The sequence below is a fragment of the Gnatocerus cornutus genome, chromosome 9 (assembly GCF_029298725.1).
Source record: "Gnatocerus cornutus isolate USDA-ARS CGAHR chromosome 9, icGnaCorn1.1, whole genome shotgun sequence".
NCBI classification, from domain to species: Eukaryota; Metazoa; Arthropoda; class Insecta; order Coleoptera; family Tenebrionidae; genus Gnatocerus; species Gnatocerus cornutus.
The window spans coordinates 8,587,401-8,602,101 of NC_142241.1; the positions used below are offsets into that span (position 1 = coordinate 8,587,401).

Sequence of the window (14,701 nt, forward strand, 5' to 3'; positions counted from 1 at the left end):
TGCGATATAACAACCTGATACCTGCAATGGACCATGAAGCTCGGAAATTTATGGGTTAGAAAATAAGAGATGAAATTGTGTCTTATCCATGTCCCAATATTTTAATTGTGTTATCCGTCCGCACCCAACCCAGTTGAACTAATTCATCTTCTCAAAGAGTAAATTGCTTCGTTGGTGTTAAATTGGTGCACTTACACCATTCCGACAGCACACGCAGAGTTCAAACTCATCTAATTAAACAAAAACAAGCTGAAACCCTTGTTTAAATAACCCAAAATAATTAAACTGTAATAAGCAATTAGGTATTAAAAGATTAGATTAAATCATTTATAAACATTTACCAGCGACCTTCAGAGCAAGTCAAATTTTCATTTTGATGAATACCAACTAACTTCCCTTTTAAATTAGCATACTTGCGATGAAATCTTCTTTAAGGTCGTATTCCATCGATAAAATGAACAGCACGTCCTTTTGCAATTAAAACAATGAACCACCCGCTTTCCGGGTAACTTCCGGAAATGGTGGTCCTATTGTTTTTTTAAAAGGGAAGAACAGTTGCCAAGTGCAATGTTCTTCCGAGGTCGACGATTCCTTCCGATTTTTCATTACAAGCACATTTTGTGCTTAGCATATTATCGGTGGTCATTTTAACGACAACAATTTACTGTTGCAACAAAATGTCGCTAATGCAATTTTCATAATATTGTTTTGTTTTTAGATAGCGTATTGACGCACTTTATGTTTTAAAAAGCGTTATTTATAGTTCAACGCAAAGCACAACGAATATTATCAATAATAAAATAAGCATAAATTAATGGTAAAAACCCATTAAACTGTGCAACTTGAGGTATTAAAAAATGCATATTTAGATCAAGCAAAGATAAGGAAATTATTTTTAGAATTGTCTATCAATGGCGGGGTCTGAGTACAATCGAATGCCATCACGTTAAATAAATTCACCGTTTCTGCTTTTTGCCTTTTGGAATCATCAAATCTGCTCCATAGCAGTCTTAATAGTCCAATTAACATTGCTAATTGAAACCGCATGACCCGTGCAATTTTGGACTTGTTTCCGGACGACGCCTGAATACTAAATTTCTCGACGAGGAAGGCCAATTTTCTATATTCTCGTAAACATCTTCATGTAATCTCTTCGGAAGTTTTTTGGGTATCTAAGGTCATTCGGCGGAGGGAAAATTTCAAGTAACTGGCGGCGCATGTTCTATTTCTGTGGATAGACATATCTATACATGGATCTTCTAAATAAATAGACACTATATTAGATTGCAATAGCGGAATTATTTTTATTTATCCAATTCGCAAGAGCGTGTCTTTTCCGCAAAAATAAAGTTAATAACATTGACCACTGCTGACGTCAAGACATGGCACTGGAACAACGACAAATCCATCTTGCGATCAGTTTTCAAAAGAAAATGTTCGACATTATTTAATAATTCATAACAGTTCATCATGTGATAATCATCTAAAAGAATCCAAGGAATGTCATCGAGCATTACTATGAGGACGTGACAGAGAACTCTATAAATCGTTGTCTGCATTGTGAAATGAACTTAGTAGACTTCATGTCTACCTTGTCATACTCTTTAAGGTCAAAATTTGCGATTCGCAGCACACACGCAAAATCATTTTCATTGGCAAGGGAAACTTCACACGATTTAGATTCCAATGGCTAAGAAGGGGAACGATTTACGCAGAGGAAAGTTTTGGCGGGGAAATGTGACTATTTAATTATTACATTTTGTCGTTTTACTTTTGTTTGGCAGCGATGTCCACAAACTGTTAAGTAGCTAAAATGTCAAACTAGATTAAGTTAATTTATGGTAACCGTAATATAACGTGCGTGTACAACAAATAGGTGTGCCAAAACCATTAATGAAAATCTGTTTGCTACTACAATGACAAGGAAAAATTAGTTAGCGCAAATGTTGTCAAGTTGTTTTTAATTAAAGACTTAATCAAAAGGATTAGAATAATAAGAGAAATTGATTAATAGTGTAATGCTACGACTTTACGGAAGTTCCAATTTGTTTGGGCTGGATAAAAAAACGATTACTATTCTTGTTAAAAAATATTCCATAACCGGTTGTTGAATTTATTAGTGTAGAACCGCCTACCGAAACTCTTGATAAAATCGTATCATTTTTAGACCGGCAATGAAGCAAACTTTATGACCTTTGCACCCCGAATTTCCGCATTAAAACTAAACATTTGCTGCGTCTTCGTTTATTTGAACTTCGCAGCCAATTTCATGAGTCACATTCAGTTTACATCCAGAAATAACCCAAAATCGCACTCTGGAAGCGACATTGAAAATAATTTAGAAAAATAAACAATTAAATTATTCAAATTCCTAGAACATTTAAAAGTAATTTGCCAGCTTTCATCGATGCATAAATATAAGGCGAACCGAAAACACATGCCGAAAATTCATTACCAGAAGTATCATTTGAGGTATTCGTGAATAAGCGAACTTTTTCTAAAAGCATTAAATTGTCGAGCTCGTTAGTTCTGATAAGCCTCCTCCAAGAAATTGATCGAACAAAATGACTTCTGTCTTCTAGTTTTATCTTTTTTGACACTCGAGCAAAGTCGACTCGTGCTTTTCGCAGGGATTTCTGCATCGTCACACGTATAATTAAAACCCTAAAAAAGTGGATGCCCCCATCTCGAGACGTTGACCCAGTGCAAACCGCAGTCTGGAAAGTCCTTGCAATTGTGATCAAAGAATCGCATCATTAATCAAATAAGCAAACACGTTCAATTATCGTTTCCCAATACGCAACGTTTTTTCCGAGCGTGCAATTTTCAGTGCGGTGAATCAGTTGTGTTTTCACCTATAAAAACTGTAATTACAGTGATAACAGTCAATTGCTCAGACAATAAATGTTAAACCAAAGTGTTAACATACACTATCACCGCTCGGCGTCCTTTTTGATGACCATTTTTCCGGTATAAAAAATACACCCTCCGCAAATTTGTGGTTGAATTGACGTCAGCGAAGTGTGTGTTCGATGAGTATTCAAAAATAGTTCTTTTCGCAGTTTCTTGCTTGTTTTGTCGGAAGAGTGTTTATGTTTGAAACCATTCTATCGTCAAAAAGCGAGTTTTTCTAGACCACGCGACGTTCCAAACACAATTACAACCGAAAAGAAAATAAACATTTGAGTTGTCGTAGCGGTAGTAAACGAAAGGATTCTTAGAAGTTGTAGATGTAGCTACCGGCTGTTTACTTTGGGATTTTCAAAATGAGCGCGTACTTTTGCTCACACCACTGCTGGCAAAAAAGAGGACACGTGGAATAATTGATTTATTTGCGAAATCAGGTACAAATTATACTCATTAAATGAAAGTATTACCACAATCCAATAATAATTAATCATAGTAACTAGTTAGTTTGACATGAGTTCGTAATTTATTGTTGTTAATACCTTAATTTTGTTCGCTCGATACTAAAAGTCCATCAACGGTTCGGATATAAAACCACACTTGAAAATAAACTCGACTAATTCCAAACAATCGAAATTTTGATGATGCCATTTTCCTTCAGTCTAATTTAGCTCACGGTCTGCTGTAAATCAGCAAGAACTTAAAAATCAAAAGATAAGGTCAAACAAATACTCACAATAAATAACAAACGCGACAAATTCAATTGTGATCTCTAATTGATTGGGTTTTCATAAATGATTCATAAAAACGAATTGAATTGTCCAGGACCGCACATGATGACAACCGCAAAACTTTAAAGGCTTATTATTCAGTCCATAATTGGTGTTATTAGTTATAATTCCTTAAATTGCGTTTAATGTTCAATGTAACAGGGCCATTGTTGACCCCCCCAGTGGTGCAGCAATCAATTGTTGAACATTAAGCAATCAAGACTAGGACGAACATATTGATTGCGTTTCAACTAAAATATTAATTAAATAATGGTTGAGCAGGTGACAATAAGTAGATAACAGAAAGTTAAATATCTATGTATATTTGGTTGCATACGCGCGACAAATTTGGAAAAAAATGTCATGAAAGTGTAAGTGATTCGAAGAAATCGATCATAAATCCCAGAGGTTATAAGTGAAGCTGGGAAATACTAATCAGCAGAATATTTGATTTTCACCGGTTTTTATGTCAATAAGAAAATCCACTATCACTGATACTAAGAAAGTCCAAAAAAGAATTTGTTTTTGCAAAGTAGCATTCAAGTCGGCTCGAAGGACAAGGAAAAAGTGAGTATTTCCCGAATTTTGTAAATAAAACAAGAAATCCCACGAGTACTAAAACGGTGGTTTTCAATGTGTTATTAGATTCTCTGTCTTGATAAATATTGCTTCGATAAAGCTGTTTAACTTTAACCATCGAAGTAATGTAAAACATAGACATAACGTGCGTCAAAAGCTGGCAGTAGACATAAATATTTAACCCTCGACATAATTCGAAACTATGTATCAAAAGTTCGGAATTCTTTGGGCCGCTAATACAAAATTATCAAAATTCAACAGTTGACGAAGCAGTAAGATGTGTTTCCGGTTCGCATGTTGAATAACTTCAACGCAATAAATCGATAAGTAATTTTATGATATTCTAATGATATGCCGACATAAATCAGAAATCGCCCTCGTCCTGCTCGTCATTACACAATTCCAGTTTTTCTACTTGTGACAATTCAAATTCCGCTTTCAATTACCAACGGAAACAGCGTAGGTGTTTATGATAAAGTAAAAGAATAAAAAAAAGATTATTAATGGCAATTTAAATTTAAAACCTGCCGATTTGGCATTTACAAAATGTTTCGTTGAAAAAAACCTCGCATTGACGTCACTCGTCGCCTAACTTGATTTAAATGAATAAAAAAAATGTAATGTGTATGTAAAAAATGTAAAAACATCTTCAGTACAATAAATCAACACGTTTTTGGTCAACTAATCGCTAATAGTAAAGGTAAATGTTGTCATTGTCGCTGTTTGTTGCAAGAGCCCGAATCGAAGAAACCAAAGTCGGTACCGATAAGATAATGGTGCGTTACAACTCAACTACTATCTTTACCTTCAAACTTCCGGAAAACGCCAAAAGTGATAAAATATGATCCATTTCACCCCAACAGAAAGTCACTCAACTCGCATCGACACGGACGCACCATCACCACTTACAAGACGAAGATGCAAACAAAATAAACCTTCGCTCAAAGAAGAAATAGGCGGCGTCGGGTATCAAGAGGGATGGTAGACCACATTTCTTTCACTTTGCGGTACATTTTTCTATTCGACTATCGTCACTAGCCAAAAAATGAACGTTTCTAACGTTTTTTATTGTTATGTAAGTTGACTGAAAATCAGAAACTGTTGTCGGCTAGGTGGAAACGTGAGCCACTGGTATCCATTGACGTCAATGCAAAGCTTTCTCTCTCTGCGATACGATGACTCGTTGGTTAGGGCGTCCCAATTATATTTGAAATTGTATAAATTGTCAGTTAAAGACAGTTTGGCGCGGTTTTTACGTCTTTCAAAGGGTTGTCCGACCGATCATGCAATACAATAATATTTTGGAGCGGTGGTGAAATCAGGTCTCCAAAGTTTATTGTGATTTATCGTTCTTAATACAACGTTGCAATAATAAATAAAACCCCAAAAACCCAACTTCCGCTATATTTTGCAAAAATGTAACGCTTTTAGCAACCGCGTGTTCATCAACACAAGCGGAGCCGCCAAAATAACATAAACAGAGCAACAATTTCACTAAAAAAGTCCCAAACTTTGAGTACATCAATCCTGAAAAATAAAGAAAAGAAACACGTGTCATTCATGTGAACGACTTTTTTAACACTCGTAATCAAGCAGGAAGTAATTAACCTAAATTTCCTAAAAGTTCACTCGCTACTTCATAAAGCAATTTCGTTTACAGCCAATTCAACGGCGCGAATTTTATTATACACACACAAAAATGATCGCACATCAAAACGATACAAAACAGATGGAGACAAATAAGAATTTTCAGTGCCATCGTTGCCACATCCACAAAAATTACACAAAATTTATTCGATACGCTGAAAGACGAAAGGCAAACGTTTCTTTAAATATAACGTGAGCTAATAATAATAATAAGAAAAGTAAAAGCAAGCGTGAATAATTTATAACGCTTGGCGTGAATGATGTTGTTTTGAAGGTTTTAATATAAAAAATTATCCCGGTAAATTTTATCAAATCATTTTTTACAGTTTGCGGCTCGGAACTGTCATACAAAGGCATCTATCAATTAACACAAAAGTTTAAACTGTCAAAACATATAGAGGCATGCGATTTATTTTCCATCGCACGGTACATCACACCTAGTTAAATAAATCGTTGATTTCGAAGACACGTGCGGTATTAATTTGACAGCCGATAAAGTAGTAACTTGCGTGTCATATTATAGATATAACAGTGCATATTGTAATACATAATTTATTTTGCAATTTCCATCGGAACCAATTCAATTTAAAAAATTCAAAATTTCGAAAAAAAATGTAATGCACATGAGCACATGTTCTTCTTTTAGATAAAATTTGGGTGCCAACTGCAGTAATCAGATAATAAAAGAAGTATAAACAATAATAATGCGTGTCCATTTAATAACATTAAACATTACAATCAGAGCCCGAAATACATGCTGATAAGATAATTTTGGCACACTTAAATTAGCATTATTTCAACTGAATGGTGTCATCAATTCTTCATAAATCGATGATAACTTCGTCATGGTGAATTACACCATTGCGTAACTTTTTTTGTGATTTCAGTTTCGCAGTTTTGTGATTTACCAAACCCCAAACATGACTGATTTGATCATAGCCATGCGGTTTTTTCCAAATCCTCAAGGGAATTGGAGCATTTCTGACGTTAAACCCTCCAATTTCAATGAATAATACTATATTATTTATAAGTTGATATTATCTTGGTTTTCAAGTGTGGTTTATTTTTAGACGTAAAGTACGTCAAAGACATCGATAGCCTAGACGTACGTATATAACACAATGAACTTAAAATGGAAATGGAAATTTTTAACAAAAAAACCTTCCGTTGCCATAAGGTGGAATTAAATAGCAAAGATTTCTGTTGAAGCTGGAAGTAACAATTGTATAACAACATCTGTCACGAGGAACAATAAAAAAAACGATGTGAAAAATGTTAATCTTTAATTAAAACAGTTTCGAGGAATCCGACAAGTTGCTTCCGAGGAACTATAAGTTTTCCCAAGAACGATCTGTTGATGTGCTTTATGCTTCTGGTTGATGAATTTTGTAAACGGCTGTGATTTGTGTGTTAATGTCATCGATTGATTGATTTGTGTTCTTTGTAGATCGAGTTCAGTGCATCGACTATGGATGCCAGACTGACGTCAATTCCAGTCAACGGACTAAAAGCTGTGATTTGTAATAATTTATGTTAAAATAAAGCGAACGATCGGAACTAATGAATCAGTCATTTCGAGACGGCTCAAAAACCTCATAATGTTACGACGACAATGTAACAAGGAAAAAACGATATCTATGCAAAAACTGAACGCCAGTTTTGCAAAATATTCGTGATAGTCTGCAACATTTAAATTTCACAAGCCTGGCGATCAACATCTACGTCAAAGATTATAAAAAGCGTCGTAAAGGTTTTTCAAATGCCTTTCGGGTTTACATTTCATCCTGAGATGACGCCAAAGGAATTCAGACATGAATGACCAGGTTCTGAAGACAATTTGACAAAGAAGTTGAGAATTTTTGGTTTAAGACTTCTGGAATTCGAAGATCTGGAGAAACATGAAAGATGAAGACAAAAAAAAAACAAAAAACTGAAGAATTCGGTATTTCCTAATGTTTTCATTTGACAATTTTCATAAATAATACATATTCTGTATTTATCCATAATTTTAATTAATTTGCTAATTTGTAAATAAATATAAGAAATGCGTAGACCAATCGTTAATATGAGATATTGTATTTTCCTGATCGCAATATGATTTAATAAAGGCGAATTTGCATCAGTGAATTGAATTACGCAGTAAATGCGTACAAAAAACCGAAGACACGATGAAGAAAATCCAGTGACACGTGAAGTTGTCATTCGCATTGCTAATAAAAAATTACAATTAATCGTACTTGTAATTGTTCTAATAACGAAAACAATAGTTTGACGTGAAACTGTGAATATTCATGTACATCGAAAACTGCTTCATTTTTGCCCAACATGCATGATTATTACAATACCTTCTTTAAATAATTCATAAAAAGTCGTTTAATTAATCGACAGTTGCGTCAAAGACCATACAAAAAAGACTAAATATATACAGCACGATCCACATAATTATTATTATTGACAGGACAGATTATAATAGTTAAAGCTGTAAAGAAATTCCAAGGAGCTTCTCCCAAATTCTCGTTTTAATTAAATTGATAAGAGAAGTCAATTAATTAAAAAGGTCCACGTGGTACCCACTGAAACGTGCTAATAATGAAAAATCAACTTATAAAGCCATTAAGAGCTATCACCAAATTTCCCAAGCAAAGCGCCTAATCGAAGTCATTAGAAACAGTCATATGCAAATGAAATAATTTTTAAAAAAACTTCCTTCGCTGCTTTATCAATTATTGTAACGTTATGGTTTTCGTTATGACCTCGCAGCGGAAATCAAACACTGAATTGAATAACAAAGTTACATGTGTCTAACTTAAATTAACCACAAAAATTTACAGCGATAACCGCCTAGTAACAATTAGCTGCATTTTCGTCCATCACTTTTCTGCGAAACTAGCCAATTGCCTCAGAAGGTACTGCCAAGAAATGCATACACCGTAATTTAATTGTTCTCTTGTTCGATTCGAACACGTACTTTCGAAGCTCTTGAGAGAGAGCAGAAAAAATGGTTTCGAAAAGTGTCACGTGGTACACGATTGACGTCAATGATGACCTCCGAGTTCCTAACAGTTGGATATGGTCGGTTTCTGCTCCAAATCCGAAGACCTTCCACGACGTGGCTGAACACACGCAAAGGTAGAAAAGGAATTTCGAGCCACCGGTGACAAGGGGCTTGTGCAAAAAATAGTATGCAAATTCCTAGGTGTGACAGGGGCGAATAAAATCCGAATGAAACTGTGAGGTGCTTTTTCGGGCAAAGGGTATGAATGAGTCATTGCAGAATCTAGACAATAGAAATTAAAGCACATGACTCAATATGGAATAATTTTTTGGTTCGCAAATAGCGTCGATTAGCAAAAATTACGAGAAAAGTGAAACGGAACTTTTGTTTCACAGTCAAAAGAACGAGTTTGGATCAGGCAACGCCCTAATCTTTGGTTAATTATCACATTGAAGCCACTAACCACTCCAGAGGATGGCTAATTTTATCTCAAGTTGCAATTAGCCGTCAGCCAACAAAGGCTTCTGAACCGGCGCGAGCGGGGGCGTTCACCGATTAGAAAAACATCTACAATAATACCAATTAAAGAAAGATAAAATAAAGAGAAAATTTTTTCGAGCAAGCAAGAAATTGTTCGAAACTTTTTTTATTTCGAACCGCAAAATGCTCGTTCTTGTTAGTGGCGCCATCATGCGATAACTCCCCGAACCGTGTAAAGAGTTAGTCACTATTACAGAGCAGACTACTAACAAGCAATGGCCATTAAATTTAATTACCTTTTGATTCTCTTTAAATTTGCTTCTTCTATTTTTAGATGAGCGCTTCTCTCCGGAAAGAAACTGGAACACAAAAAAACTGTTATGCTAAACGTCTGGTCAGTTTTTTCTAGGCCTTCAAGTCAATAATAACCGGAATTTACCAAATACATTTTAATCTAGTGTTTACAAAAACCACAGCTCCTCATCTATGTAACAGCGTGAAATTCTCTAGATCCGCACTATTATCTATAAAAACGTCATTCTTTCGTCTCAACTTATTAATTAACATCCCGCAGATATGTGTTCGGTACACAAGCTCAATAATAATGAATACACACAGTAAAGCAAAAACAAACATTACTAAAGCCCGCAATGACTCCAAAGAACTCTTAATTTCTTCATTGTTGTCTCGAATTTTCTTTTCGACGTATCGTTCAAGCTCATTCCGATCCACCCATTCTTCGGGTTTTGCCGTTTTGGTCATTGCATCCCATGCTGCATCTCTGACTTTACTACACGCAACTCCGTTAATTCCGAAACTTGGGAATTTACCGGAAGCTACGATAATTTTAAGAGCCCCGAATTTGTTGATGATATCTTGCAAATCTCTACACAGCCATGGATTGTGGTTCAAATCTATGTTCTTCAGTTGAGGTAGGTGAGTGGCAATGTCTTGGACGTCCAACGCCGTCAGAGAATTGAAACTTAAATTTAGATTTCTCAAGGAGGAAAAAGAAAAGTTGTAACTCGCATCGAAGTGGTTGAGATTGTTTCCTGCCAACTCCAAATCTTGCAGTTTGTTTAAACCTGACCATCGTCCTGGAGTTATCTCCCACAGTTTGTTCCAAGATAAGACCAAACGGATCAAATTTGATAGAGGTTGAAAAGTTTGATCTGATATTTTACCGATGTTGTTCATCTCTAAATTCAGATACTCTAAAAGAGCAAGATTAGAAAAAGCTCGCGTTTCGATGGTTTTAATTCGATTGTTTCCCAAATCCAAAGTTTTGAGATTCGCCAGATTCGAAAAAGACAAGTCTATCAAAATATCCAGTTTGTTGTAACTTAAATCCAACAACTCTAAAGCATCCAAGCTTTGGAAAACGTTGATCTTTAACTCATTGATGTTGTTATGATCCAAGAAAAGTTCATCAAGACAAGTCAGAGAAATAAAAGCTCCTTCCTCGACTTTCTTAATTTGGATCCCACTTAATCTCAACGATCTAATAAATCCTGAATCTTTGGTGATGAAGGTGTTCTTCTGAAGATTATCAATAGTTGTTTTGAACTCCACATTGCTCCCAATCCAACCCTCGCTTTTTGGATTGAACGATATCTTCTCAGCTTGAAAATGCGAAAATGTAAAATAAACTCTTGTTTTGTTCTCTCGAGGCACAATACAATCAGCCGCTATCAATTGGTATTTCCAAAACAATATCACTATCATCAACGAAATAATCGAGCGTAACATCTGAAAAAATGACGTGGTAATTAAACTTGAGTGAACACAATTATTGTCGAATTTAATCAGTGTGACTCGACAACGCCAAGTTTTAATTGACTATTGTTCTGTGATTATTTGATACAATAAGCCATTACGGAATAAGTAATATTTGTGGTAAAGAAATTGGACAACGTACCTTCGAGTTTTTACTGCGACCAACATCAACAGTTAAATGCGAGTTGGTTGCTATCACTGTTGACAATGACCAGAGTCCTTTTTGTTTTGATATGAAAATTGACGCTTGATTAAAGTCGGTAATTAAACTATACGATACTAGATGGTGTTTACAATCAATAATGAAAGCAGATGTTCTTGTGAAGATGAGTCAAATGTGGCTCATACAGGATGGGTAGTGGTGTAAATAAAATATAGCAGATCTCGGTCCTTTTACCGTTTGAAAATGAATGCTTTATTATTGTAAATATCAACAGAAAACTGGCACCGTTTGCTAAGGAACAACAACTTTATCTGTTTGTTGTTTGAAAACATTAGAGCGACAAATGTAACGACACTTTTAAGGCGTTTCCTTTTTGGTGATAAGAAAACAATTAGTCAAATAATAAAACCACTAACTGCATATTATTCAGAATATTAACAAAAAAAAGAGTACGAAGTATTCAGAATCAACGTCAGAATAATCCAAGAAAAATCAGATTCAGTTTTTAGGGTCTGGATTTTCCCAGGTTCTTTTTGAGTTCATCCGTTTATTTTCCCAGAAATTAGAGCCAAAAATTCTGAGACAAACTCCGGAAATCTTGAAAACATGCGGTTTTGAGCAGAAACATCTGATAGTGGAGGCCAGAATATTTAATTCTAATTAAATTAATTTGTGTATAATAAGTATGAGAAAATTCGTGCAATTCAATTTTATATGTTTGTGTAACGTAACCGGAGCTGCGGCTGTTGTACTGCATAATTTAATCACTCACAAAAACACAGGAAATCAGTTTTTTCTCAGTACTGCGAGTTTAAAAAATACGAAGAACCAACATGTGGAAATAAGTCCTTGGGGTGCTTTTTTGAGAACAAACAGAGCTTTTGTTATTATTTGGTAGAAAAATTAACGTGGCCTTTTGACTTGAAATATTTTATCATGTTTTTGCAATATCGGTTGTATGTATTTATAGAGGCCGGTAATAGTTATGGACACCCCCAAAATCTTCTAAAACATCTGCAAATTTACATACGCTTATAGTTGATCATGCTCGGGAATCTGACGCAAAATTTGGTTTTTTATCACCGTTAGGTTGGCGTCGCGACGCTTAAAAAGTGTATTGTTTACCGACTTTTGAGTATGCATTTGTGAAAACACTCGCTAATTCAAATTCTTTTCAACATATTTAACTGTGATAAACATATTATGTAAGTACATATATTAGTTTTTATTTTAAATCCATTGCAAGTTGTGTTTAAAATTTGAGAAAAAAACGCTGTTTTATCAAGTTATTTTTCAAAATTATGACTGCGCATTGACAGACTACTTTTACACAAATTTTCATAAGTCACTGCATTGATTCGTACGAAGCTCAATTTGACAAAAAATTACATTTTTAAGGCGTCGCGACGCCAAAAACTATCACTGTAAAACAACAAATTTATCCGTTAGATTCTGGAGCTTTGTCAACTACAAGCGTATGCAAATTTTCAAAATTTTATCTTTAAAGAAAAAAGACGATTTTGGGAGACCACAAGTGTTGCCGAACCTGTATAATAATAATAAAATATGTATGCCTAAATCTCGTATTTCCCACTTGTGATTTCCCAAAATTAAAATTTCATAGTTCCTCGAACTGTTCCTATTTGTGGACTATACTCATTTGATACATTAATTCGCAAATAAATCACAAACTAGTTTTACCACAAAAATATCTAAGAATATGAACTTACCAAATGTTAAATATCAGGACGTTTTAGAGCACACCTTGTTAAAACTCAATAATCACGACAAATGCTTCTAATACGTTATGTGGCACTAATAGCAGTAATCATGTCATTGATAAGACTTAGATAAATATTACGTACAATTTAATCAAGCGTTTTTATACCGCTGTTTTGATACGTAGAAAGACCAATAATTTCATTACGTTATTGTACACAAAAAATGTGTAGAACCCGAAAAAGATTATCTTTGGATAACACACGATTGAATCATTTCGTTAAATTCAAATATTATTTTAGTAAGTAAATAAAATAACGTTCAAATTAAAAGTAAATAGAAAAGTATCAATGAAGATAAAGTGATAATCCAACCATAAAGAGAATATTTTCAGAAATTACGTTTCGGCGTGTTAACAAAGAACGCCGCAATTTCGAACTACATTTGACCATCGTCGTCGGACTACTTCAAACTTAGATAAACTGTGAAATGTTGACAAATTTATTCCATTTTTTAACAGGATATCACACTCAACTAATGGAGTTATTCTATGTTTGGCTCTTATTTACGCCAATTGCTTTAATTTTTAGACAGAATGAAAACAAACGCAATAAATTTATAAATGAAATGTTAATAAAGATCTTATAAATATTCACCAAAATGACACATTTCTCTCCACCAACGTGGCAACATTTTTCCAAAAAATTCTCCGTTTTGACCAGTGATCAAAAAATTGTTGTCTCCATTATCTCGGGCTGCAGAAATCGCCACAGTTTTTTCCCTTACAGCAGACCACAAGTTTTTCAGACATCTAGACGGAAATTTAATGAAAATATCATACTGAGATTACTAATTCAGTCTTGAAACTGACCCTGAAATTTTTTCAAAAGAATTGCCACTACGCATATGCTACGAGTGTAGCTATTTTTCCCGCTTATCAATTGAAATATGTAGGATCATGAATACTAATAGCGGAAAATTCTACAACAGCATATTTTACCTGGTTATACCAATATGTAGAAAACCGGTAGACAACAATAATTTAATGAGATAATTTTACGAAAGCATTTAAGTTCGAAGTTCGTCTCTTTTGTCTTGTATTTGTTCTCTGAAAAGTGACATAAATATTCAAATACCTAATCGTGTCGAAGAAATTTCTGAAAGCTTTTAGTTAATGTAAATATAACATTGGTTCTCAATCTACAATGAATTTTAATGCGTTTTTTATACGAAACATGTACAATAAGCAGAACTTTGCAAGTTTTAATATATTTCACTGATTCCTCAAGGTTAATAGGTACGTTTTTTTGCTATTTTATTATAAGTTCTCACCTTCTCCTTCGTGCAAAATCCCGTTAAGTTCCTGTCGCGAATGCCAGAAAATAAAAACAGGACGCATTCCTATTACACTTTCACTAGAAAAACGTTAAGCAATCAAGGAAATAGTCAAATGACGTAACAAAAATGGAAACAAATTGCTTTTTCACTTGACGTAGCTGAATGGTATGTAATTTTTAAATTAACAATTAATCCGAATATAATGACTTTAATTAGCATTACTTATTGCCGGTTCCTAGACAAATTAGACACATGCTAATAGTGGATAATTCTACTTGAGATGCCAGTAAGCAACCATTTGAAACATTTGAGAAAAACATGCTGCCA

The 14,701-nt window shown here is 34.4% G+C and overlaps 2 protein-coding genes across 5 annotated transcripts in view; both read right to left on the bottom strand.

Moving 5' to 3' along the window:
* IP3K1 (inositol-trisphosphate 3-kinase-like protein) overlaps nucleotides 1-14,701 on the bottom strand; it is a 33,971-nt gene that overhangs the window by 14,976 nt on the left and 4,294 nt on the right. For 2 of the 4 annotated variants that reach the window (XM_088045803.1, XM_088045799.1), the window contains exon 3: nucleotides 9,675-9,737. The exons of 1 other annotated variant lie outside the window; for it this stretch is intronic. In XM_088045803.1, coding sequence (XP_087901929.1) covers nucleotides 9,675-9,737 — 63 coding nt within the window. Of the gene's footprint in view, nucleotides 1-5,061; nucleotides 5,302-9,674; nucleotides 9,738-14,701 lie in introns of those variants that run through there. One more of the 4 variants, XM_088045802.1, reaches the window with a different exon arrangement.
* LOC148168566 (uncharacterized) lies at nucleotides 9,813-11,738 on the bottom strand. Its single transcript, XM_088044956.1, has 4 exons — nucleotides 11,734-11,738; nucleotides 11,552-11,686; nucleotides 11,297-11,471; nucleotides 9,813-11,127 (listed from the first exon to the last, which is right to left on the bottom strand). The coding sequence occupies exons 1-4, from the start codon at nucleotides 11,736-11,738 to the stop codon at nucleotides 9,859-9,861; spliced, it is 1,584 nt and encodes a 527-aa protein (XP_087901082.1). The 3' UTR covers nucleotides 9,813-9,858.

What these genes read in the sequence shown, in the direction of transcription:
- LOC148168566 (XM_088044956.1), bottom strand. An exon ending in AAAGCATTCATTTTCAAACG is followed by an intron (nt 11,472 to 11,551) that starts GTAAAAGGACCG and finishes CATCTTCACAAG; the next exon opens with AACATCTGCTTTCATTATTG. An exon ending in GTCGCAGTAAAAACTCGAAG is followed by an intron (nt 11,128 to 11,296) that starts GTACGTTGTCCA and finishes TCATTTTTTCAG; the next exon opens with ATGTTACGCTCGATTATTTC.